Source organism: Nycticebus coucang, chromosome 5 (assembly GCF_027406575.1).
Source record: "Nycticebus coucang isolate mNycCou1 chromosome 5, mNycCou1.pri, whole genome shotgun sequence".
Lineage (NCBI taxonomy): Eukaryota > Metazoa > Chordata > Mammalia > Primates > Lorisidae > Nycticebus > Nycticebus coucang.
The window spans coordinates 39,229,944-39,255,269 of record NC_069784.1 but is presented as its reverse complement, the minus strand read 5'-3'; the positions used below and the strand labels follow the sequence as shown (position 1 = coordinate 39,255,269).

General features: G+C 43.6%; 1 protein-coding gene across 4 annotated transcripts in view; it reads left to right on the top strand.

Moving 5' to 3' along the window:
• SORT1 (sortilin 1) overlaps positions 1-25,251 on the top strand; it is a 103,046-nt gene extending 77,795 nt beyond the window's left edge. For 2 of the 4 annotated variants that reach the window (XM_053590497.1, XM_053590496.1), the window contains exons 12-21: positions 9,353-9,455; positions 10,104-10,272; positions 10,831-11,021; positions 13,696-13,885; positions 16,686-16,802; positions 17,957-18,065; positions 18,854-18,952; positions 19,765-19,871; positions 20,144-20,267; positions 20,601-25,251. In XM_053590497.1, coding sequence (XP_053446472.1) covers positions 9,353-9,455; positions 10,104-10,272; positions 10,831-11,021; positions 13,696-13,885; positions 16,686-16,802; positions 17,957-18,065; positions 18,854-18,952; positions 19,765-19,871; positions 20,144-20,267; positions 20,601-20,615 — 1,224 coding nt within the window. In that variant the 3' untranslated portion in view covers positions 20,616-25,251. The remainder of the gene's footprint in view (positions 1-9,352; positions 9,456-10,103; positions 10,273-10,830; positions 11,022-13,695; positions 13,886-16,685; positions 16,803-17,956; positions 18,066-18,853; positions 18,953-19,764; positions 19,872-20,143; positions 20,268-20,600) is intronic. The other 2 variants (XM_053590499.1, XM_053590498.1) reach the window with 1 other exon arrangement.
• The last annotated feature ends 75 nt before the right edge of the window (positions 25,252-25,326 follow it).

The window sequence follows — 25,326 nt, the reverse complement described above, 5'->3', positions numbered from 1 at the left end:
TCAGAAATCCTTTCTTCTGCTTGCTCCATTCTGTTACTGAGGGATTCTACTGTGTTTCTCAGCTCTTTGAGGGCTGCAACTTCTTGTCTCAATGTGTCAAAATCTTTGGTCATTTGGTCTTCAAATTCGTTGAATTCTTGAGATATCTTTTGGGTTACTGCTTGGAATTCTAATTCAATCTTATTTGCTATCCAGATTCTGAATTCAATTTCTGACATCTCAGCTATTTGTTTGTGCATAGGATCTTGTGCTGTGTCTGCCCCATTGATCCTTGGGGGAGTTGATCTGCTCTGATTATTCATATTGCCAGAGTTTTTCTGTTGATTTTGCCTCATGATTGTTTTTCACCATTGCCTCTGGCCATCCTCAGAGTTGGGGAGGTGTCTCTCCAAGATTAGACCCCAGTGGGATCAATCTGTTGTTGTTGGATCTTTATAGGGAGTGACTCTGTGTAGTTCCTCTGGGGCTGCCCCAGCCCGGGAATTCTGGTTGTGGAAGGAGCTCCAGAGTGTGACACACCTGGATCCAGCAATGGGGCGGGAGGTGGTGTGTATGGTTCTGGGAGTGTGTGGTGCCCAGTGACTTTGGTGCAGAGAGCCGGAGGCTCCAACAGTCTCTGGCCGGGAGAAGAGCTCTGTGCAGAGGAAGGGAGGGCTCCGGAGGTCACGCGGCTACCAGAGTCCCTGGCCAGATGAGCGGGCTGGTGTGGAGGCAGGGAGGGTACAGGAGGGAGGATGCAGGGTTGCGTGGCTCCCGCAATTCCTGGTCAGGGCATGTGGAGGCCCGGCGGGTGCGGGTCACGTGTCGGGGGTCACGGCGCAGCTCTTATGGAGGTCCAGGCAGCGCCAAGCCCAGGAGTTTGAGGTTGCTATGAGCTGTGACACCATGGCACTCTGCCCAGGGCAACAGCCTGAGGCTCCAGTGTGCCAAAACTGGTCTCACTCTGCCCCAGAGTGTTAAGGCTATAAGGCAGCTCAGTCCCCACCTTTAAGCTGCTCAGTCACTAGGTTACTAGCTCCCACCCGATCCTTGCTCTGCGACCCAGAGGGTGGAGATTGCTGGGGCAGTTCTCTCACAGTGGCTCCCTGCAGCCCACAGCCGAACATTATTAGCTCCGTCCGGCTCACGGCTCAGTCTGGGGCCCTAGACAATGCCCAAAGTTCTCCGCACTCCTGCTCAAGCTCTCCCCAAGGCAGTTCAACTGAGTGCCAAGTCCAAAAACACCAGAACAGTTCACAGGTAAAGCCTTTCCAGTTTGCAGTCTCACTGCTGCTTGTTCTTATGGCTGCCGGCGGAATTAGGTCAACCAAACACATGCAACCACTTGCCAGTTTTCCACTGTTTTTGTCCTCCTCTTGGGGTCCAGAAGTCCCTTACTGACTCCCTGTATCCTCAAAGGGATGATTATAGGCAGATCCCACCAGCCAGAGATGCCTGGAGTCTTATCTCTCCAGACTCACCATGCCCAGTTGCATGGAAGCTGTTACTTGGCCACCATCTTGCTCCACCTCCCATTACTGTATTTTCTGATGACTTGTAGGAGTCTTGTGGTTGAGTCTTTGGGATTCTCTAAGTATAAGATCATGTCGTCATCAAAGAGGGAGAGTTTGACCTCCTCTGCTCCCATTTGGATTCCCTTTATTTCCTTGTCTTGCCTAATTGTATTGGCTAGAACTTCCAGCACTATGTCGAATAGTATTCGTGACCTAGAGGACAACCTTGTCTGGTTCCAGTTCTAAGAGGAAAAGCTTTCAGTTTACTCCATTCAGTAAATTATTAGCTGTGGGTTTGTCACAGATAGCTTCAGTCAGTTTTAGAAATGTGCCACCTATGCCTATACTCTTCAGTGTTCTAATTAGAAAAGGATGCTGGTCCTAAGGCGAGCTCAGGGAGGACAGAAACCTCCTGTGGAGCAGAAGGGCAAAAGCTCACTTGATCTTGATTTTCAGTACGAATACAGACCGTGAAAGCGGGGCCTCATGATCCTTCTGACGTTTTGGGTTTTAATTTAAAAAAAAAAAAAAAAAGAAAGAAAAGGATGCTGGATTTTATCGAATGCTTTTTCTGCATCTGTTGAGAGCATCATATGATTTTTATTTTTGCCTCTGTTAATATGGTGGATAATGTTTATGGACTTGCGTATGTTAAACCAGCCTTGCATCCCTGGGATGAAACCTACTTGATCATGATGTATGACTTTTTTGGTGATAAGCTATAATCTATTGGCTAGGATTTTGTTGAGAATTTTTGCATCTATATTCATGAGTGAAATTGGTCTGAAATTCTCTTTTTGGTTGGGTCTTTTCTGGTTTTGGTATCAGGGTGATGTTTGCTTCATAAAAGTGTTGGGGAAGATTCCTTCTTCCTCAATTTTTTGGAATAATTTCTGCAGTACAGGAATAAGGCTCTTCCTTGGAGGTTTGATAGAATTCTGGTGTGAAGCCATCTGGACCAGGACATTTTTTGGTTGGAAGCTTTTTTATTGTTTCTTTAATCTCAGTGCTTGAAATTGGTCTGTTCAGGAGCTCCATTTCTTCCTGGTTGAGTCTAGGGAGAGAGTGTGATTCCAAATATTGATCCATTTCTTTCACATTGTCAAATTTCTGGGCATAGAGTTTCTGGTAGTATTCAGAGATGTTCTCTTGTATCTCTGTGGGATCAGTTGTTATTTCCCCTTTATCATTTCTGATTGAGGTTACTAGAGATTTTACTTTTCTATTCCTCGTTAGTCTGGCCAATGGTTTATCTATTTTATTTATTTTTTCAAAAAACCAACTCCTTGTTTCATTAATTTTCTGAATGATTCTTTTGTTTTCAATTTCATTGATCTCTGATTTGATTTTGGATATTTCTTTTCTTCTACTGAGTTTAGGCTTAGATTGTTCTTCTTTTTCCAATTCCATAAGATCTCTTGTGAGATTGTTGATGTGCTCTCTTTCTGTTTTTCAAATGTAGGCATCTAAAGCGATGAATTTTCCTCTCAAAACTGCTTTTGCAGTATCCCACAGGTTTTGGTAGCTTGTGTCTTCATTGTTGTTATGCTCAAGGAAGTTAATGATTTCCTATTTTATTTCTTCCTGCACCCATCTGTTATTCAACAGAAGATTGTTTAATTTCCATGCCTTTGGGTGGGGTTGAACAATTTTGTTAGAGTTGAATTCCACCTTTAGTGCCTTATGGTCTGAGAAGATACAAGGTAAAGTTTCAATTCTTTTTATTCTGTTGATATTTGTTTTGTGTCCCAGGATATGATCAATTTTGGAGAATGTTCCATGGGGTGATGAGAAGAATGTATATTCTTTATCTTTGGGATGGAGTGTTCTATATACGTCTATCAAGCACAGTTGTTCTAAGGTCTCATTTAAATCTCTTACATCTTTGTTTAATTTCTGTTTAGAGGATCTGTCCAGTTCTGTAAGAGGATTGTTAAAGTCCCCTGTTATGATGGTATTATCAGATATCATATTGCTCAGACTGAGTAAGGTCTGTTTCAAGAATCTGGGAGCATTTAAATTGGGTGCATAAATATTTAGAATTAAAATGTCTTCTTGTTGTATTTTTCCCTTGACCAATATGAAGTGACCATCTTTGTCTTTTTTGACTTTAGTTGCTTTAAATCCACATGTATCTGAAAATAAGATTGCAACTCCTCTTTTCTTCTAAATTCCATTTGTCTGAAAATTTGTCTTCCAACCCTTGACTCGGACCTTTAATTTGTCTTTTGAAGCCAGGTGTGTTTCTTGCAGACAGCAAATGGATGGCTTGTGTTTTTTAATCCAGTCAGCCAATCTATGTCTCTTCAGTGGGGAATTCAAGCCATTAACATTTATTGAGATAATTGATAAGTGTGGTAGTATTCTATTCATCTTGTTTTGTGAGAGTCCATTGCTTAGTTTTATCTTTTGTATCAGTGTGGAGGTTAGGTTCTGTCCTTTAATTTCTGAGTTCTTACTTTGCTGCTGATCCATTGTGATGGTCAGTGTGTAGAACAGGTTGAAGTATGTCCTGTAGAGCTGGTCTTGTTGTGGCGAATTTCCTCAATGTTTGTATATCCGTAAATGATTTGATTTCTCTGTCAATTTTAAAGCTTAGCTTAGCAGGGCACAGAATTCTGGGTTGGAAATTGTTCTGTTTAAGTAATTAAAGGTAGATGACCATTGTCTTCTTGCCTGGAAAGTTTCATTAGAGAAGTCTGCAGTCACTCTGATGGATTTGCCCCTGTAGGTCAACTGGCGCTTACTCCTGGCAGCTTGCAGAATCTTTTCTTTTGTCTTGACTTTGGACAGGTTCATCACAATGTGTCTTGGAGAAGCTCAGTTAGAGTTGAGGCGACCTGGGGTGTCAGAATCTTTGGTGATATTTGGGAAATTTTCATTTATAATAATCTCTAGTATGGCTTTCATTCCTCTGGGGCATTCTTCTTCCTCTTCTGGGATTCCTATAACTCATATGTTGGAACGTGTCATAAAGTCCCATAATTCTGACAGTAACGTTCTGCTTTCTCTCTCTTCTTTTCTGCCTCTTTAACTATCTGAGTTATGTCAAGAACTTTGTCCTCTACCTCCGAAATTCTTTCTTCTGCATGGTCTAACCTGTTGCTGATGCTTTCCATTGCATCTTTAAGTTCCCTAATTGAGTGCTTCAGTTCCTTCAGCTCCGCTATATCCTTTTTATATTCTTCATATCGTTCATCTCTTATTTGATTCTGTTTTTGGATTTCCTTTTGGTCATTTTCCACTTTATTAGCCGTTTCCTTCATTGTTTCCATCATTTCCTTCATTGTTTTCATCATGTGTATTCTAAATTCCCTTTCTGTCATTTCTAACATTTCTTTATAGGTAGAATCCTCTGCAGTAGCTACCTCATGGTCCCTTGGAGGAGTTGCTCTGGATTGGTTCTTTATGTTGCCTGGAGTTTTCTGCTGATTCTTCCTCATGAGTGATTTCTTTTATCTGTTTCCTTGCCCTAATTTTCCTTTCACTTCCTCTTGCTCTTTAAGTTCCTGTGCCTGTGGACTAAGGTTTCGATGAGTCCTTTTGGTACAGGACCAGAAGGATGAGAAGGTTGAAGAGCAAGAAGGGACAGAAGAAAGAAAAAGAAAGAAAGAAAGAAGGAATGAAAGGAAAATAGAGAAAGGAGAGGGGGTGGGTAAAAGGGAATATTGACAGAAAGAAGAGAGGCACAGAAAGAGGGAGACAGAGCAATATAGGTATACAGTAGGATACTTTGACACAATCTTTAAAAATCCCCAACCTCTGGGGTGCCTGGTTGTGTGGTTCCCTTGAGGTCAGCAGCTCTTTGCTAACCTGATCGGACATGGTACCCACCTTCACCAAGTAGAGAGGAAAGACAAAAATGCTATAAATCAAACCAAAACAAGCAAACAGAAAACTTTATGGGATAAAATTGGGTGAAAAACCAAATTATAGGGGTAGAAACACTAGCAAAAATGAAGTTGTAATTATTGAAAAAGGCAACAATGGGAAATTGTATTTAAACTAGAAAAATGGAGAAAGACAAGAAAGAGAAAAAATCTGTATGGAAAAGGTTGAAATTAAAAAACAAAACAACAACGAAAAACAAAGCAGTATATATATCTTGTTGAATATTGTCTGGGCAACAGGTGGTATTCTGGGGTATGAGATGTTAATCACAATGCTGATATGACTGGAGGCCTTCACTGATTCTCAAACCCCACAGCGTAGACACCCTAAATCTCTCTTCAGCCGTCTTTTTTTTTTTTTTGTGGTTTTCGGCCGGGGCTGGGTTTGAACCCGCCACGTCCGGCATATGTGACCGGCACCCTACTGCTTGAGCCACAGGCACCGCCCTCTTCAGCCCTCTTAAAAGGCACTTTAAACTTCTGAACTAGGCTAAGCAGAAGCTTTGCCAGGAAAGTGCTTGTCACTAGGATCACTGCTGAAATGGCTATCCACTTACCCAGTGTGCCAAAACCGGTCTCACTCTGCCCCTTAGGGTTAGGGCTGTAAGGCGGCTCAGTCCCCGCCTTTAGGCTTCTTAGTCACTAGTTTACCAGCTCCCGCCCGATCCTTGCTCTGCAACCCTGAGGGCGGAGCTTGCCGGGGCAGTTCTCTCACAATGGCTCCCTGCCACCCACAGCCAAACACTATTAGCTCCGTCCAGCTCAGCAGCTCAGTCTGGGGCCCTAGACAACGCCCAAAGTTCTCTGCACTCTTACTCAAGCTCTCCCCAAGGCAGTTCAACTGAGTGCCAAGTCCAAGAACACCGAAATAGTTCACAGGTAAGGTCTTTCTGGTTTGCAATCTCACTGCTTCTGTACTTACAGCTGCCCGCGGGATTAGACCAATCGAACACACACGACCACTTGCCAGTTTTCCACTGTTTCTGTCCTCTTCTTAGGGTCCAGAAGTCTCTCACTGACTCCCTTTACCCTCAAAGGGATGGTTATAGGCAGATCCCACCAGCCAGAGATGCCTGGAGTCTTATCTCCCCAGACTCACGGTGCCCAGTTGCAGGGAAGCTGTTACTCGGCCGCCATCTTGCTCTCACATCTGGGAATATGTTCCCAGTTCTTAGTTTCTAATCTCTTTTTATTTCTGCTGTGATCTTTATTTCCTTCTGGTAACTTCGGGCTTAGTTGTTCTTATGTTTCAGTTTCTTGAGGGGGGTGCGCGCGCACACACACACACACACCCCAGAATTAGTAAAGTTAGGAGTTTGAGATCTTCCTTTTCTTTCTTTCATCTGTTTCTTTCCTCTTTTCCTTCCATTCTTCCCTTATTTCCTCTTTTCCTTCTTTCCTTCTCTCTTTCTTTCTTTCTCCTCCCCCTACCTTCTTTCTTTCCTTTCTTTCTTCAGGGTCTTGCTCCATCATGCTCACAATTATAACTCACTGTCAGCTTGAACTCTGGGCTGAAGCAATCCTACTGCCTCAGCTTCTGGAGTAGCTGGGACTACAGGCACATACCACCACACCCATCTACCCATCTGATTTTTTTTTTAAAGACAGGGTCTAACTTTGTTGCTCAGGCTGTTCTCAAACTCCTAGCCTTAAGCATTCTTCCCAAAGTGCTAGAATTACAGTCATAAGCATCACACCCAGCCTATAATAACCTTCTTTGTCTCTTGTGATAGTTTTTTCTTAAAGTCTATTTTGTCTGGTATAAATATACCCACCCCTGCTCTCTTTTGCTTACCATTTACATGGAATATTTTTTATCTATCTCTTTACTTTCAGCTTATGTATGTACTTACATACATGGTCCTTTATAGATTAGCTTCAGGCAGGACAACCCTTCACTAGTCAACCCATCCAGAGATTTTGGGCACGTTGCTGGCATAGTCTGCAGATCGGTAGGCCTAGTATCTTGGTCTGTGGGACAGGGCTTGGATACTGGGTCTGCTCAGGGAGCCCTGGTGCTGGGATTCAACAGGATGAGCCCGTCAACTAGGTCCACAGGTAGAGTGCCTAGAACCTGTGTTATTAGGGCAACCCTACCATAGGAATCTACTTGGGTGGCCCTGGTGCCTGGGTTCACTGGGGCAGGCCTGGAGCCTAGGTCTGTAGAGATGGGCCTAGATCCCGTAACTTAGTTTACAAGACTGGATCTTATTTTGAATTCCTATCACATCTTGTATAGTGTTGAAATATATCAGGTATTCATCAAGTTGATTTGTCTGGACTCATACTTTAAACATTAGTCAGAGACGTTGATGTAATACAAAAATAAAATAAGACGAATTATACATGAGAAAATAATTGTATCATTTGCTTTCAAATATTTTAATATATTTCAGAATTAAGAATATCTCACTGGCCAGGTACAGTGGCTTACACATATAATCGTAGTACTCTAGGAGAGCAAGGCAGGAGGATTGCTTGAGGTCAGGAGTTCAAGACCAGCCTGAGCAAGAGCAAGACCCCCATATTTACAAAAAATAAAAAAGTGAGCCAAATGGTCCCAGCTATGGAGGCTGAGGCAGGAGAATTACTTGAGCCCAGGAGTTTGAGGTTGATGTAGGGGTATGATGACATTACTGTACACTATCTAGCCCAGGCGACAGAATGAGACACTATTGCAAAATAAAAAAAGAAGAGTTAAAAGAGTTTCCCACTGAGTGTACAACTCAACAAAAAAATAAATAACCTGTATAAAAATTAGGCAAAGGACTTGAATAGACATTTATCCAAAAATGTTAAGCAAGTAGCTAACAAGCATATGAAAAGTTGCTCAACATCACTTATTATTAGGAAAATGCAAATTAAAGCTACAATGAGGTATCTACTTATATATGTGACAATGTTGGAATCCTGTACACTATTGGTGGGAATATAAATGGTGCAGCTGCTATGGCAGTTCCTCAAAAAATTAAAAATAGGATTATCATATGATCCAGCAAGTCCACTTCTGAGTATATATCCAAAAGAATTGAAAGGAATGTCTCAAAAAGATATTTGCACATCTGTGTTCATAGCAACTTTATTCATAATAGCCCCCAAACAGAAATAACTCAAGTGCCCTTCAGCAGATGAATGGGTAAATAGAATGTGTGTTGTGCACACAGACACATATAAACACACAAACACACACACACACACCAGAATACCGTTCAGTCTTACAAAGGAAATTCTGGAGGAACAGCGTGGAGGAACCTTGAGGACATTGTGCTGGGAGAAATGAGCAAAACACAAAAAGACAAATACTGTGTGATTCTACTTACGTGAGGTACTCAGCGCAGTCAGATTTATAGAAACAAAGTAAAATGGTGGTTGCTAGGGGCTGGGAGAAAGAAGACATGGGAGCTGTTGCTTAATGGGTGGAAGACTTTCAGTTTCTCAAGATGAAAAGTTTTGGTGATTTGGTTGCACAACGTGAATATATTGAACACTATTAAACTGTACATTTAAAAATAGTTTAAGAGGGTGGTGCCTGTGGCTCAGTGAGTAAGGCGCCAGCCCCATATACCGAGGGTGGCGGGTTCAAACCCAGCCCCGGCTGAACTGCAACCAAAAAAAAAATAGCCGGGCGTTGTGGCAGGCGCCTGTAATCCCAGCTGCTTGGGAGGCTGAGGCAGGAGAATCGCGGAAGCCCAAGAGCTAGAGGTTGCTGTGAGTCCTGTGTACATCATGGCACTCTACTGAAGGCGGTAAGGTGAGACTCTGTCTCTACAAAAAAAAAAAAAGTAAAAAAAAAAAAAAAAAAATAGTTTAAGATAGTAAATTTTATGGAATGTGGATTTTATAATTTTTTAAACAAGATCATCCTACTGAGAACTGGGCTAAGTTCTAAGTGTTGTCAGAAGAGGCCTGTGAGACAAGTAAAGAAATTGTACTTTTGGTTTTAATCTAAGTTTTGGTTTCTTTTCACAGTGCAGCCTTCATATTCATGCTTCCTACAGTATCTCCCAGAAATTAAATGTTCCAATGGCCCCCCTGTCAGAGCCTAATGCCGTAGGCATAGTCATCGCTCATGGTAAGAAGCTCTCCCACTTGTCACTGCCAATAGGAACAGCAACTGAGCACACTGAGACTCAGCTACATGTAGGCCTTGAGCTCTATAAGAAAAACCACCGTAGGCTGGGCGCAGTGGATCATGCCTATAATCTCAGCCCTTTGGAAGTCTGAGGCGGGAGGATATCTGAGGCCAGGAGTTCGAGACTGACCTAAGCAACATAGCATGCCTATAGTCCCAGCTACTCAGGAGGCTGAGACAGGAGGATCACTTGAGCCCCAGCCCAGGAGTTGTGGATTGCAGTGAGCTATGATCATCATGCCACTGCATTCCAGCCTGGGTGACAGAGACCCCATCTCTCAAAAACCCCGACAAAACAAACAAATAAGAAAAAAAAGAAAAACTAAACTACCATAGTGGCTTAAACATCTATACATCTAAAAAAGCCTTTACATTCCTTTGGTAGAATTTCTTGCATTGTAATAATGCTTAGGATTTTTCTTAGATTCCTGTCAGAGAGAGCAGCATGACTACCTTTTCCAAATCTTTTTACTACAGGAGGCCTGATGGGGAATAATCAGAATAAATTCTTTCAAAGTGAATCTCCCATCAGTAACTCCTCTCGTTCATTGCCTGTCTGTGCTGATGAGATGGTGGATTATGTTGCAGGTAGCGTGGGGGATGCCATCTCAGTGATGGTCCCAGATGTGTACATCTCAGATGATGGGGGTTACTCCTGGGCGAAGATGCTGGACGGACCCCACTATTACACCATCCTGGATTCCGGAGGCATCATTGTGGCCATTGAGCACAGCAGCCTTCCTATCAATGTGATTAAGTATGCATGAGCTCAGCTCCACGCACACTATCTGCTCAGAGGGCAACTGTGGGAACGTGCTTCAGTTTATCAGGGGGAGGTTGCCGACCGTGATTCAGATTTCTGTATTCTATAAAACTATAAGGAAGGTTCTAGAAGGGATTACATTTAGAGCAACTCAGATTAAATGGCATTGGTTTTTCCTCTTATTACCTCTTGCTAACACATTTTGACACTTAAAAATATTCTTCCTTTACAATTACAAAAATTCTAGGGAATTGTTCAAGCCCTCTGGATTGGAAAAGACTTCTTAAGTACATGTTCTTATGAAATAATGAATTTATTAATTTACAAGCTCGTTCTTACTTGGGTCAATACCCTCTCTTCCCTTTAAAGGAATTTTCATACTCTCTCTGAATGAATCCTTTTCCCTACCCTATTTACTATAAACATTAAAAGTTAAAATAATTATCAGGTGGGGTTTTTGTCTATGTTGGGATCAAACTGTCCAAGTGGTTTCCCGATATTCTCAGTACACATTGATCCTCTGTGATGATTTTTGTCTAACTGTGCTTTCAGGTTCTCCACAGATGAAGGTCAATGCTGGCGGACCTACAAGTTCACCAGGGACCCCATCTATTTCACTGGCCTAGCTTCAGAACCTGGAGCTAGGTCCATGAATATCAGCATTTGGGGTTTCACAGACTCTCTCCTGACTAGCCAATGGGTCTCCTACACCATTGATTTTAAAGATATCCTTGAAAGGAACTGTGAGTGTCTCCATTGACCCTTTCTGCCAGAAACTTATAAGCCCATTTTCCTAAATAATCAATTCAGTTTAATTTCTTTTTCTTTTAATTGGCATAAACAAATTTATATGTATATGAAAGGGGATTGAAGGATGTTCCATGTGGATAATCAAGTAATGGAATGGTATCAGAAAAGCAGCTTCCTTCTTAGGACTCGCACTGCCCAAGAGAAATATAAGGACCACGTAATGTAACTTAAATTATTCTAGGCCAGGTGTGGTGGTTCATGCCTATAATCCTAGTACTCTGGGAGGCCAAAGCAAGTGGATTGCTTGAACTCCAGGAGTTTGAGACATACCTGAGCAAGAAGGAGACCCCATCTCTACTAAAACTAATAGAAAAGCTAGCCAGGCCTGAGGGGCACTCCTATAGTACCAGTTACTTGAGAGGCTGAGGCAAGAGGATCTCTTGAGCACAAGATTTTGAGGTTGCTGTGAGCTATGAATACACCATGGCACTCTACCAGGGTGACAGAGTACCACTCTGCCAGCTGCATTATGAAAATAAAAAGAAAGGTGACATTTGAAAGTAAAAAGAAAGGTGAAATTAATTTTAGTAACAGAATTATCTTAAAATATCCAAAATGTTATTTCAATGCGTAAGCAATATTACAAATTATTAATGAGATATTCTGGATTTTTTTCCTAAGTCTTCCAAATTCAGTATATATGTAACACATTTATAGCAAATCTCAATTCAGACCAGCCACATGTGGCTGGGGCTACCATATAAAGGACAGTATAGCTTTGCACTGTTAGATATCTCTTACTTTTATCATTAGACGTTTTTCCTGCTTATAAGAATAGTGAATTCATGGGTTTGCCTAAAGTTATTTTGACACATTACAGGGTTTTTCACCACTGATTAGGGAAATACAGTGGAACTATAAAAGGAAACTTTAGAGGAAAGTATGTTGCAAAGAACACCTAATTGATTGTGTCACTTCTCAAAATGTTGAAGTGAGGAGGTTTTTATGCGAAGAGTTTTGGCTTGAATATCAGTCACAGGTAAGCCTCAAGAATGACCATGGGGCGAGCATGCAGCCCACACTGACCACCACAGAGTTCTGTACTTCAAACTGGAAGATGTGTTAAGGCCCAGAAAACACTTTCAGAAAAGAGCTTACAGAGTTCATTGCATCATATTCCTAAAGCATCACAAGCAAACCCATACCTCAGTGCCAAAGGTGTTGCCGTTACACTAAGAAATATGGAGGACAAAAGAAAAAATTGTTGGGGGGGAAGGTGACCTGTAGTTACATGTTGGCATAGACGATAGAAGACTTCAAGTTTTAAGACATGGTAATTGAATTGTAGTCCTACCAGGACTGTGTTAGAGGTTCACTTCCTCAGCCTGTTAGTTCAGTGACTCCTAAGGAAGCAGAGCTATTGGTTTGAACCTTTCTTTTCTACAGGATGTTTAATTATGCTTTAATACCTGAGGATCATTGTCATCTAAACACATTAATAGGCTGTAAAGGAGCTAGCTTATAAGTTTTCCCCTCAGCAGGCAGTTCTACAGTCATTAAACTAAAGTTTAATGTTATTAAAAGACTTGATGGGGCAAGACATGATTGCAAGAGGGACTTTACCTAACAATTGCAATCAGTGTAACCTGGCTTATTGTACCCTCAATTAATCCCCAACAATAAAAAAAAAAAAAAAAGACTTGTTATGCACCTGTTCTTTCACAGGCTCTCTGCTGGTCTTCATATCCCAAAGGATAAGAACCTAATCCACAGTCCTTAGATCATAGTCTTTGAGTCATTTTTCTAAGAGTAAATGATACAACATACTAAGCCAAAAACTATCATCATCAACAACCTGCATTTGAGAGGCAGTCAACTAGAGCAAGAAGTCTAGAAGGACACCCCCCTTCTCTTTGAGTAAACTAACACGTGGGGAAATTGAGCCTGTGTTCTTGGCTAATTTGTGTCTTATCCTTAAACAAAGAGCTTTCTGACCCTGAGTGGAGAACATCTGGCTGCTTACCTCCTACAGCTCCTGCTGACTGAGGACATACGTGTTCAAGACACACAGCAGCCTCTCCATTTGGAAGGACGTGGAGAGGTTCTCTGTTTAGTGTCCCACTTCAAAACAACATTTTTCCTAATCCTCAAATGGTTGCTGTAATGGAAAGAATCCTCTTTTGGCACAAAGAATTGCAATTGCTAGTAGGCTGTGTCTCAACTAACGTAACTTTTTGTTGTTGTTGTTGAGACAGAGTCTCACTATGTAGCCCTTGGTAGAGTGCCCTGGCATCACAGCTCACAGCAACCTCAAACTATTGGGCTCCAGTGATTCTCTTGCCTCAGCCTCCCAAGTAGCTGAGACTATAGGCGCCCACTACAGTGCCTGGCTATTTTTGTTGTTGTTGTTGCAGTTGTCATTGTTGTTTAGCAGGCCCACGCTGGGTTCGAACCACCAGCCTTGGTGTATGTGGCCGGTGCCCTATCCACTGAGCTACAGGCACCGCCAACTGATGTAACTTTTTGTTTGCAGTTCTAAAACAAAGCAATAGGTTGAGTCAGACATTCCCACTTTTCTTCTCATTGTTCTTCCTATAGCCTGGCAGCTGCCTTCTGTGGTTGGGTGCTGTGCTGTGCACTTTCCTGAACAATCTGTCCATGCTTTAGGTGAAGAGAAGGACTATACCATATGGCTGGCACACTCCACAGACCCTGGGGATTATGAAGATGGCTGCATTTTGGGCTATAAAGAACAGTTCCTACGACTACGCAAGTCATCCGTCTGTCAGAACGGTCGAGACTATGTTGTGACCAAGCAACCCTCCGTCTGTCTCTGCTCTCTGGAGGACTTCCTCTGGTATCAGCATACTTCAGATCCCTCTCTCACCCCTTTCCCTGATGGAGGAGGGGAAAGACAGTTGTCTTACAGGGCTAAAAAACACTGAAATCCTTTTCCCCAAGAGTGGACAGCTGCTACTGCTTATTTAAGGAAATTGAGGCACAGAGAAAGGGAACCAAAGTTAATAATTGGACAGATAGTATAACATTATGGAACATATTACCTGCAAAAGGTATAGGAGGTAAAGTGGGCCCTGAGGATCTGGACAGAGAAGGCAGGCAGATAGCATGGTGTCCCCTACATCATGTTCTCTCAAACTGCAGTGACAATAGAATACATATCTAAGCAAAATGCTGGTATGGCCCAGTGTGGTTCCTCCTGCACGGATCACATCTGCATTTGGCATGGTCAAGGGTCCGTCCTTCTCTGTTTCCACAAGGAAAAAGATCACTCAATGGCCTTGGTGTTACAGTAGGGCTAGAGGTTGTTAATAAACCTGTAAAACTCTACAGGTTCTCGGCCATCCTCAACTCCACGTATGGAGGCTCTTTCCCTTGCCCCTGCTCCACGCGTCATGCTTCTTCAGAGCTCCTTTCCATCGCCTCTTTCTGGGAAGTCTTCCTGTGCTCCCTGCAACCCCTGAGCCTGGTGAATTCCTCCTTAGCTCAGATATCACCAGGTTAAAGCCTTCCACAGTTTTCCCCCATATAGACTCTCCTAGTTCCCTGATTATAGTAGTTACTCTGCTTTATTATTTTGTAGGTTTTCTAGGTTCCACCCTTAAGGCCTCCCCAAAATCCCTGAGAACATATTATATTTGATAATAATATGGTAGTAATGATAGCAGGTAACATTTGTTGAGCCCTGAATCTGTATGAGGCACTGTCCTAAGCAATTTACATTTAACCTCATGGCAGAGAGGTCGTGACTAGTTTGTGGGAAGTGGCAGAGCTGAGATGTGTAGCTGGGACCTCAGCTCCAAAGCCCTCCTGTGCTTGGGGAGTGAGCCATATATGAGTGAGGATACTCTCCTAGAAATGCTAACCCAAATTTCCTACTGCTATTGGAGGGCTGGCGTCTTCTACATCCTTGTTTTTCCTACTCTCTCCCCTAACTACTCAGAAAAAAACTTTGAAGTACAGGTAGCATCTGTGTGTTCCCCAAACCTTTACTGAATACCTGCCCTGCACAGGCCAATGTGAAGTGAGAATAGACAGTGTGTTACAAAACAGAAGGTCGTAGGTACCGTGGGGATTTAGAGAAGGGACAGAATATTCCGTCTCGATCAGAAAGGAGATGGCTCAAAGAAAGCCTCATCAAAGAGGTGACGTTTGAGCTGAGCACTGTCAACTGGTAGGGTTTGATTATGTGCATTTGGGAAGAAAGCTGGTTATTAAAGTGAGTGGACTGCTGTGAGCATCGACACCCAGCAGCATGATGGAGGAAGGGTGTTCTAGGAGATAGGCCTTTAGAAAGTCATAGTAGTCAGGATGAGGAAGGAAGTGGGATCCAGATAGAGGATGTCCAGGCTAAATTCTTCACTGAGATGGTGGGAAGGATGGCAATGCCCTGGACAAAGGTATGGAAATGGTAAGGAGGGCCTGGCACAGAGGAGAAAGCATGATATGTTTTGATCATTTGTTGAGGTTCCATCAGGTGGTGCTACATGTGCCCAGAGGTACTTGCAACCACAGGTAGTTGAGGTCACCAAGGGAAAGCAGACACACAGAAAGTAAGAGAATGAATTATATAGCAAGAAAGAAGAGCAAGTAGCCAGAGAAACAGATAAATGCAGCTTTGCCAGTGCCAGGGCGCGCAGGGGCACAGGGTATATCAGATACCTGAGATCATGTGGTCGAGGGGAATGTGACCAGAGAGGGCTCCACTGGGTTTGATGACTAGTGAGCCTTGGGGTAGGGGATGGGGGCTCAGACATTCATTTTCAAGGTGGGGGACGGGGGTTTGGAGCCAAAATGCATATGCATGGAAAAAAAAGATAAATGGGTAAAATAGGACACGTAAAAAATACTCTTGAAAATTTTTCCTAATAAGGGAAAGGAGGGTCAAGGAAGTAATTTCTAGGGCAGAGACATGCAGGCTAAGGAGAAGACACTAGCTGAGTGGGAGAGATCAGTTGTCCCTGTCATACTGTCCATGAAGCAAGATCCAAGGCAAGGTGGGTGGGACCAAGGATGCTCCTGTGGAAGCCACTGTGGAGAAAGGCCAGGATGTTGTTACCTTGGAAAAAACAGAGAAAGAAGCACTTTGGGTTGGGACTATGGAGAGAGAGGACAGAGTGGAAGATAAGAAATAGCATTGACCTTGGGGGCAAGGAAAGTCTAAGAACCAAAAAAGGGATGAACTTGGGAAGAAAGAAAAGTTTGATATGTATCATAAGGGCAGCATGATAATGGTATTTGGAGGGAAAGGAAAGAACTGCCAGGTGTCCCTGAGTTTAGAGCTGCTGCTGCTGTTTCTGTGGCCTCTTCGTCTCAGTGGTGTGGGTCCCCACTCCAATGCAGGCTGCACCAGCCACCTCCCTGAGCCTGAGCTGTGTGCAGGGCACAGCCTCAGGTGCTAGCTAGTCCTAAGTCCACCAGGCCTGACCCACAGGCTCTCCCCACCCCCAATAAAGCCTTCTCCATGTCTGTTTTACTAAATGGGCCTTCTTTAGAGTTGCCGCAGCCCTTCCTGAGCAGCTTTCTAGCAATCCAAGACTGGAATATTAACCATCAGCTGCCCCACATACAGCCTATGTTGCTGGTCACTCACTGTCTTTCAGCAGCTTTGTAAGTACGTTATTGGCTGACTCTTGCAGTGACTTTGGCTACTACCGCCCAGAAAATGAATCCAAGTGTGTGGAACAGCCAGAGCTGAAGGGCCATGACCTGGAGTTTTGTCTGTTTGGAAGAGAAGAGCACCTGACGACAAGCGGGTGAGATGGTTTCTTCTCCTGTATTGCAACAGCGTGAAAGCTGCTTCTCTCCAGAGACATAAGCAATATTTTAGAGTGCTCTTTTTCTGGTGGGACACAGAACACACAGGAAGGCATAGCCACAGGCGAGGGTGCTTGCTGCATCAGAGGACCTCAACCTCTCTAACACCATGAGGCAGAGGGCCAGGAGCAAGCTCAGCCAGATCCTGCCTTCCATAGACTCCCCATGGCAGAGAAGAGCAGTCCCATTTGCCATCCATGTCCACCCCTCCCTCATCTGGCATGACTTAGGCCAGTCTGGGGATAGCATGACTTTACGACCGCAACGTATCGTGCTTTTGCAAAGAGCAGGATAGAACTTTGTGTGGCGATGAAAATAGTCTATGAGCTGCCATGTCTAAGATGGTAGCAACTAGTTACATGTGGCTATAGGTACTAGTGTAACTGAGGGATTGGATTTTTCATTTTAATAAATTTTATTTTAAACAGCCACCATATGGAATGGTGCTGCTATAGAGGAACCTCATTCCCACCCTAATAATTCTCCCCTCTTTTTTTTTTTTTTTTTTTTTTTTGAGACAGTCTCACTATGGTAGACTAGGTAGACAGTCTAGGTAGACAGTCTCTACCCTCGGTAGAATGCTGTGTTATCACAGCTCACAGCACCCTCAAACTCTTGGGCTTAAGTGATTCTCTTGCCCTTAGCCTCCCAAGTAGCTGGGAATATAGGTGCCCACCACAACACCCAGCTATTTGGGGGGGGGGGGGGGTTGCAGTTGTCATTATTGTTTAGCAGGCCCGAGCCCAGCTCGAACCCACCAGCTTTGGTGTATGTGACCAGCGCCCTACTCAGTGAGCTACAGGCACCAAGCCTCTCCCCTCCCATTTTTGTACCACTTGTTAATGAGCTTTTCCTGGGTCATAGTTCTTTCTGAGAGAGAAAGGACAAGAATGTCTCCAACAGGGGGACAGGGATGCTCAGTCTGCTTAAAGCCGAAGTACTCCCAAAACATCCCCATGGACATCCTCCAGGCCTGAAAAACGATGTAAAGATGAGAAGCGTTTGGCAGCTTTTCAAATCTTGTTTCCAGGAAAATAGGAGAACCCAGGAATGCATCCTTGTATTCGGTTAACAAATCTTCTCTGCCTTTCAGGTACCGGAAAATTCCAGGAGACAGATGCCAAGGTGGGGTGAATCCAGTTCGAGAAGTAAAAGACTTGAAAAAGAAATGCAAAAGCAACTTTTTGAGTTCAGAAAAGCAGGTATGTTAAAATAGATGTAGTTTTTAGGTCTAAGTGGGATTTTGTGTTCTGCCAGGAAAAATCAAAGTTATAGCATCAAGAATTTTGTAACTGATACAAAGTGGCCCAACTACCTGTGTCAGGCTACCCTTGACACAGGAAACTGATGGGATGAAGGATGGGTCACATAAACCAATGAATGATAAGCTCATCCTACTGAAACCTTTTAAAGTTGTTGTCGGGGGTGAGGGAATAGTATTCCGTAAAGGTGTAGAAGTCTTAGAAACAAAGAATTGTAGGAATTTCTAGGCTTAGAGCCATTTGGAAAAAGACCCAAGAAGGTTGTCAACAAAGGCCGTGACTTGAGTGCTGTACAGGGTGAGAAGTGCACTGGATGGCAGTGGGGTAAATGAAGGAAAAACTGAATTACCGTAATCATGGACTGGTTTTGATATAGAAGCAAGTGATGTTTACATGTCTGTAGTGCTGATCTAGCTAGTTGGGATTTGGAGATACGGCAAAGAGGAAACCTCTTGATAATGAAGCACCGGCTCAGCAGCATGACTTGGGGCGATAAGTTGTGGGCCCCTCTTTCCTAACCTGTAACCCGGGAGGTGGCACTGGACAATCTGCAGTCCTCCTCTCTGCTGTTCTACGGGATGTGGGACCGACAAGGTGCGGGGGTGAGAAGGCAGTGGGAGAAGAGTGTGTGGGCGTGTGTATTTGTGAGGGGGCACGTTCCTCCTCTGCACCTCTGCCCTGGACTCCTGGTGGCTGTCCTCAGAGTGTTTGTGTGTGTGATTGCACAGGACTCCCGCCCACAGGGACACAGCTTGTCCCAGAATCCAGCTCCGCCTCCTCTCGGACACATTGAAAACACACACTCCCTATCTCCCACCCAGAAGCAGGTAGGTCACATACAATGATCTGATGAGGCTTATTTGTAAAAACATACCCAAAGTTAACTTTAAAAGTAAATCTTGGGCTCGGCGCCCATAGCACAGTGGTTACGGCACCGGCCACATACACCGAGGCTGGCAGGTTGGAACCCAGCCCAGGCCTGCCAAGCAACAGTGGCAACTACAACAAAATAACAGCCAGGCATTGTGGCGGGCTATTATTTTAGCTGAGCTATTAGTCTCAGCTACTTGGGAGGCTGAGGCAAGAAAATCGCTTAAGCCCAAGAGTTTGAGGTTGCTGTGAGCTGTGACGCCACGGCACTCTACCCAGGGTGACATAGTGAGACTCTATCTCACAAAAAAAAAAAAGTAAATCGTGGTGTCATACAATGGCCTGCTTGGTATAGCAGTGCCACAGCTTCTGCCCAGACAATGCCCTGGTGTGGTCATTAACCCATTGTCACAGTCTTCCTTTCCTGCTCCACCCTTCAGCTGCAAGCCCTGTGAAGAGTGGTAACGCGAAGTAGTCGCTGTCACCATATTCCATCTAGTCAGTTGCCAAGGCTTCAGGTGTAACTGACATTGAAGCCACTGAGTTTGCAGCTTCAAGGCAGTGGGAGCTCAGATTACCCTCTACCAGCTGTGCTATCTTCCTGGTAACATTGAGGTGGTTCATCTTGGGGAGTTGGAAAAGTACCCTCATTAAGTGCTTTGGGGCTGCAGATCATTCACAAAGAACTGAGGGGCTTAAGTGGCTGCTTTGAAGGCAGTCCTAGAATATGCATGCCTAAAAGCTTTTGTTTATGTTTTAATTTATCAAGAATTCCAAGTCAAATTCTGTTCCCATTATCCTGGCCGTCGTGGGATTGATGCTGGTCACAGTCGTAGCAGGAGTGCTCATTGTGAAGAAATATGTCTGTGGGGGAAGGTAAGGAATGTGGAATTCAATCAAAGGTACTGAATTCAAAGCAGAAAGCCAGCCAACGGCATATGGTTGAGTCTGCCCTTGCCAAAATCTAGATACTTGAAGTGATGGTAAAAATCAGGCCCAGATCTCGTGTCTTAAAATTTTTCATGTGTCAGCTGACTGTGGGCTGTGCTTCCTGTGACTGGTTCTGTGAGTGTGTGGAACTAGGACAGCCCATGGTCTTGCAGAAACGCAGCCCTGTGCATGGAGGCTGACGCAGTGTCTGTTCACAGGTTTCTGGTGCACCGGTACTCCGTGCTGCAGCAGCACGCAGAGGCCAATGGCGTGGACGGCGTGGATGTTTTGGACACGGCCTCTCACTCCAATAAAAGTGGTTATCATGACGACTCAGATGAGGTGAGACTGTTTTCTTTTTTTTTTTTACTTGCTTGTTCTAATGATATTCTTTTTTTTTTTTTTTTATTGTTGGGGATTCATTGAGGGTACAATAAGCCAGGTTACACTGATTGCAATTGTTAGGCAAAGTCCCTCTTGCAATCATGTGAGACTGTTTTCTTTTTGAGGGGTAGTCCAAAAATACAAAGAAAAAGTCTGTGTTCTCTTACTTATGATCAAGGTACAATCGAGTTATAGGCAACTTACTAAGATTTGGCAAGCCCCAGAGCTAGGTGCTTGCTTTCAAAATAGGAATTTTGTAGTTCATCAATAACATGGTGTGTGTCTTTTCAGGACCTCCTTGAATAACTCTTCCAAAGAGCTGGGACCCAGCGCCGATGGTAGGACCACAGTACCTCTCACGCTCCCTGTGGCTTCAACTCCCTCTGAGGGACCCAGCTCTGTCCTGCTGCTTCCATCAAAGCCAAAAGGACCTACACTAAAGAAGTGCAGGGGGTGGGGAGCCCTCAGCACTTTTAACAATTGGCTCTGAAAAAAGGAGGAAAAATTTAAATTCTTTAACCTTTTACTTAAAGTTCTGTCTTTTTGCAAAGTGTGGGTTGGATGGGGTTGTTTTTGTCTTTTAAGGGAAATGAAATGGAATTAAAAGGGACCGGCTCACTAACCCACCCTTGTTGTGCATGGCACCCGCCCCAGGGCATCTGCCATCAACTCTCACAATGCACTGGGTGCTGTCCCCAGGCTCTGCTGGCCACATGAAGCCACTGCAGAGATAAAAACAGAGGCTGCAGTGGCTGGCACAGCTTGAACAGCTTTTCTCCATCTGGGGACAGCCCTACTCCAAGAACATTGCATACCAGCTCCTCACAGAGATCCTGCTTCCTTTTTTTGTTCCCCAGGGACCAGAGACCACAGCAATTTTTCTTTTTCCCTGTTTAATTAGGCAATACACTTGTTAATTGCCCTTTGGCAACTAACTTAACCATGTGCTTCCAACACACTAAATCAGGAAAACTTACAGGGCAATATTTTTAACTTGGGGCAGGAAGAAGGGAGAAGCAGAGAATTGACTAGATTTAGCACTTATTAAAGAAGAAATCCTTGCTGCTTCTGAGGTCGTTCAAGCTGTGCTTTGTGTGTGTGCCAGTGGACTTGCTCAAGGACAGGGTACAGAGTTGGCTGGAAGTCTGCCCAGGCTGAGCGATCCCTTCTCCAAAGCTGACTGTTGAGTGCAAGGTGTGGCCTCAGGGCCCTGAGGTCTTCCATCCCCCTGTCAACTTGTATGTGGGCTGGCTGTGAACAGCTACAGTGGCTGCTCATCTGCTTCCTCCAAGGTTGCTATACATGGAGCCAGGACTAGAAATGGTTTCAGATTTATAGACTTTTTTTTTTTTAAATCAGAATTTTATTACCAGGCTGGCCTTCCTACCCATATTTCCTACCTTTACTGTGTAATTCGTTGGCATGAAAATTTTGGCTGAACCAATTGAAAACACACTTGCAGTCTAGATGATGCTTTCTCTGATACATTAAGTTCATGTTTTAAATTAAGGAGGTTTCCCATTTGAGATTTTTCCAAATTAAAAAATTATAGAATGTAGTAGGATGGATTTTTTGGGTGGATGTACAGTGATGGAAAGCTGCAAAAATGAGTTTTGTTTTTGTTTTGAGACAGGGTCTCACTCTGTTGCCAGGGCTACAGTGCAGTGGCATCATCATAGCTCACTAAAACCCCAAACTCCTGAGCTCAAGTGATCTTCCTGCCTTAGCCTCCCAAATAGCTGAGACTACAGGCATATACCATCACACCTGGCCAAGTTGTTGGAGTTTGGGGAAGGGGGGTTGTTTGTTTGTAGAGATGGGGTCTCCCTATTGCCCAAGCTGGTCTCAAACTCCTGAGATCAAGCAGTCCTCCCACCTCAACCTCCTAAAATGCTAGAATTATAGGTGTGAGCCATTGTGCCTGGCCTGCAATAATTAGTTTTAATATAGCTTGGAAATTTGCTACACAGGAATATAATATGGTAAATTTTTGGTCTTTATGTACTACTGTGCTGTCATAGAAATCCCAATGATTATGACTGTGACTGTCTTCGGTAGATGCCACTTGCTGTTCTGCTGCTAGTTCATTTTGTGGCTAGAAAGCCAGTAAAAAGCAAATGTGCCAAATTAACTTTTGTCAGAATGTGAGCAGATGGCTAACTTCTTTCTTCCCCAGAATGCATTAACAGCAGCATGGAAAGTGGAGGAGGCAGTGGGTGGAGAATTTGAGAGATACTGAAACTGCAGTAACATTGAGTCAGGGAGCCTCAGTTAGAAAATGAAGTTAGGGCAGCTTTTGTGAAGAGAATGAATATTTGTTAGGGCCAGAGTGCGCTAGTCTTTCAGAAAGTGTCAGCCTTTCTCCTGCCCGCAGTGAATTTGGTGCCCAGAAAAGACCTATTTACACCATACACCTTTTCTCCCAGCATCTGTGGATAGATGGACTAATACATGGTAATCCTCTTAGTTTCGAGGCAGAAAGTTAATACTGTGCTCTAAACATATAAAATTAGGGCGTTTTGCCTACAGTAATATCTGAGATTTCTGTTGAACCTTCTCAGCACACTTTCACTAGCATTATCATGTCGTTTAAACCTCACAGCTTTCTTGTGATGGAACTGAGGAACCAAAATTGTGTAAGCTGTCCAGGGTCTCTGGGTGTGGTATGAGCAGTGTTGGTGAGTTGTCTTCAGGATCTTGAAAATCTTTCTACATGCCAGCACTGACTACTTAGAGCAGGGCTGCTTGCTTGCAGATGACTTGCTATTCCTTTCTCTCAGAGCAATATTTAACATCTTTTTGCCATCTTGGTAAAACAGAAAATTCTATTCTCCTATTTTTCATGGCTGAAAATACAAGTAATGATAATTACTCCACGGTTGCCTTCAAGAGTGCAGAAGTGGGATCTCCATTGGCAGGTCTCCCTCTCCACCTCCTGGATTTCACCCTTGGCTGACTAGTTCAGATGGTCTAAGGACTGCCAGTGAGTCTGGCTCATTCCCTTTGTTGGTTAGTAAGCTTCCTTTATTACTGCTCACTCTCAAATGTAGCCCTCAGCCAGAGAGGAGTCAGACAGTCCCAATCCACTAGAGTTCCTTTAAAAAAAACAAAAACAAACAAACAAAAAAATATATATATATCTATATTTCTAATTTATCCTGCTCATGTTAGGAGCATTAACTTTGAAGGTAAAACATAGTATATCATTGCATAACAGAAAACATTATTTCTGGAGGTTTCAGCGATGGAATTTAGCATTATAAGATAGGTTGGACATATCAGACAGTCCAAAGCTCTTAAATCCGAGTAGAGAATTCACTCTTCCTGCCGTAGATCCAAGGGGGCTTTGGGTTTTTAGTGAGACCAGAGACCAGTGATGGATACACCGAGGCTATTAATTGACTAGAAACACTATTTAGAAGAATAAAAGCCTTCGAAAAGTTGTGGTAGTCTGGGCTCAGGCAATTTCAAAGATTAACTGTAACTGAAACTTAGACCTCAGCCTCTGCCTCTGAGTTGGTTGTCTAGTATACAGAGTATCTCTCTCTATTCTTAGGCTGGCCGCTGGGCCTCTGCATGCCCAAACTGGCCTTTCTTCTCCAACAGATTGTAATATGCTGGCCACCTGCAGCTCCAGCCAAACCATAGCTGTAAACTGTAGTTCTCCCCGGCCTTTGTCATGGTACCAGGTTACAGAGAAGAGCCAGGGACGTCCATCCCTACCCCAGGGTGACCGAGCTGACCTAAGTTCAGTCATTTATTTAGTTTCCAGGCAAACCATCCAAGTATAGAGGGTCTCTTTCCTTTTAGGAAGCTCTGAAGAGCCCTGTCCCCGCACACAATGCCCAGTGCTGCTCCTTGTCAGCAGAAACCCTTCTACCCCATATTAAGCCAAGATACTTGGAACTGCTAAAATAGGAAGGGATTCAGCTTTTCAACTTAGCTGCCACCTTCCCTCAAGCAGGAAAAATGAACATGCACTTAAATATCCTGTGAACAAAACCAAAGTTTAAGACTTGTCATGTGATAGGGTGACAGGGAGGGCCAGAGTCAGCAGATGCCAGACCTTCTGTTTCATCTGCCACCAATTTGCCCAGCTCAGGCAGCTCTGGCATCACCACCCTGACCTAACAGAGCCCAGGCTTTGTCCTCATGGAGGATAATTGAAAGAACAGGAGCATTTTGATTTCTTGGTTATGTTGCATTATAATAGTAAGAGTCACAACATTAATTTGAAATGTCTCCAACAACTGCTGTATGTGTTTTTTCACACCAGTACATTAAATGTACTTGTTTATAAGGAATAACATAAACTAACCTGTACCTTTATATATATGTGTGTGTGTACATATATACATGTATAAACTGTATAGTGTACATTTTAATGACTTACTGAGATTCCCTAAATCTTTTAACATCTCATCCTCCGCATGCCCTCAGTTGTGGTGAGGTGACTTCATGTTCCCTGATGACTCTGCCCTCCTGTGTTTGGGACTCCAGGGAGGAGGGTTTTGGTCATCCCCTCTTTATCCTCGTGCACAGAAATGCTCAGGGTCCCCACGTGCCTGTTGTTCAACCCTCTCTTGTCTCTTGTTCCCTTTCTGAGCATGTGGTCCCTCCCCAAGCTGTGGGACAGCTGCCTTCCTATAAGAGTGTAAAGCAGTATTAAAATCTTTACTGCATGTGCTCTAAACACCCAAGTTTTCTGTTCCCATGGGACAGAAAATTGCATGTGAGATGGGATAATCAAGTTTCAATGATCCATGTCAGTTAACACAACAAAGCCAGACTCCATAATAAAATTCCACACAATGAAAATAGAATTCAAATTTGTTTAGCATTGTGTAAATAAATCTGGATGTGTTTAACTTTGTATTGGTAATTTTCTGTATATTTGCAATATTTGGGTTAGAAATAAAACAGATTGGACTTTGTTACCTGACCTATTGAGATGACTAAGCTATAATTTGTTAAGATGATAGCCTTTGCAATTTCCTAGCTTCAAAAATCAAACTCC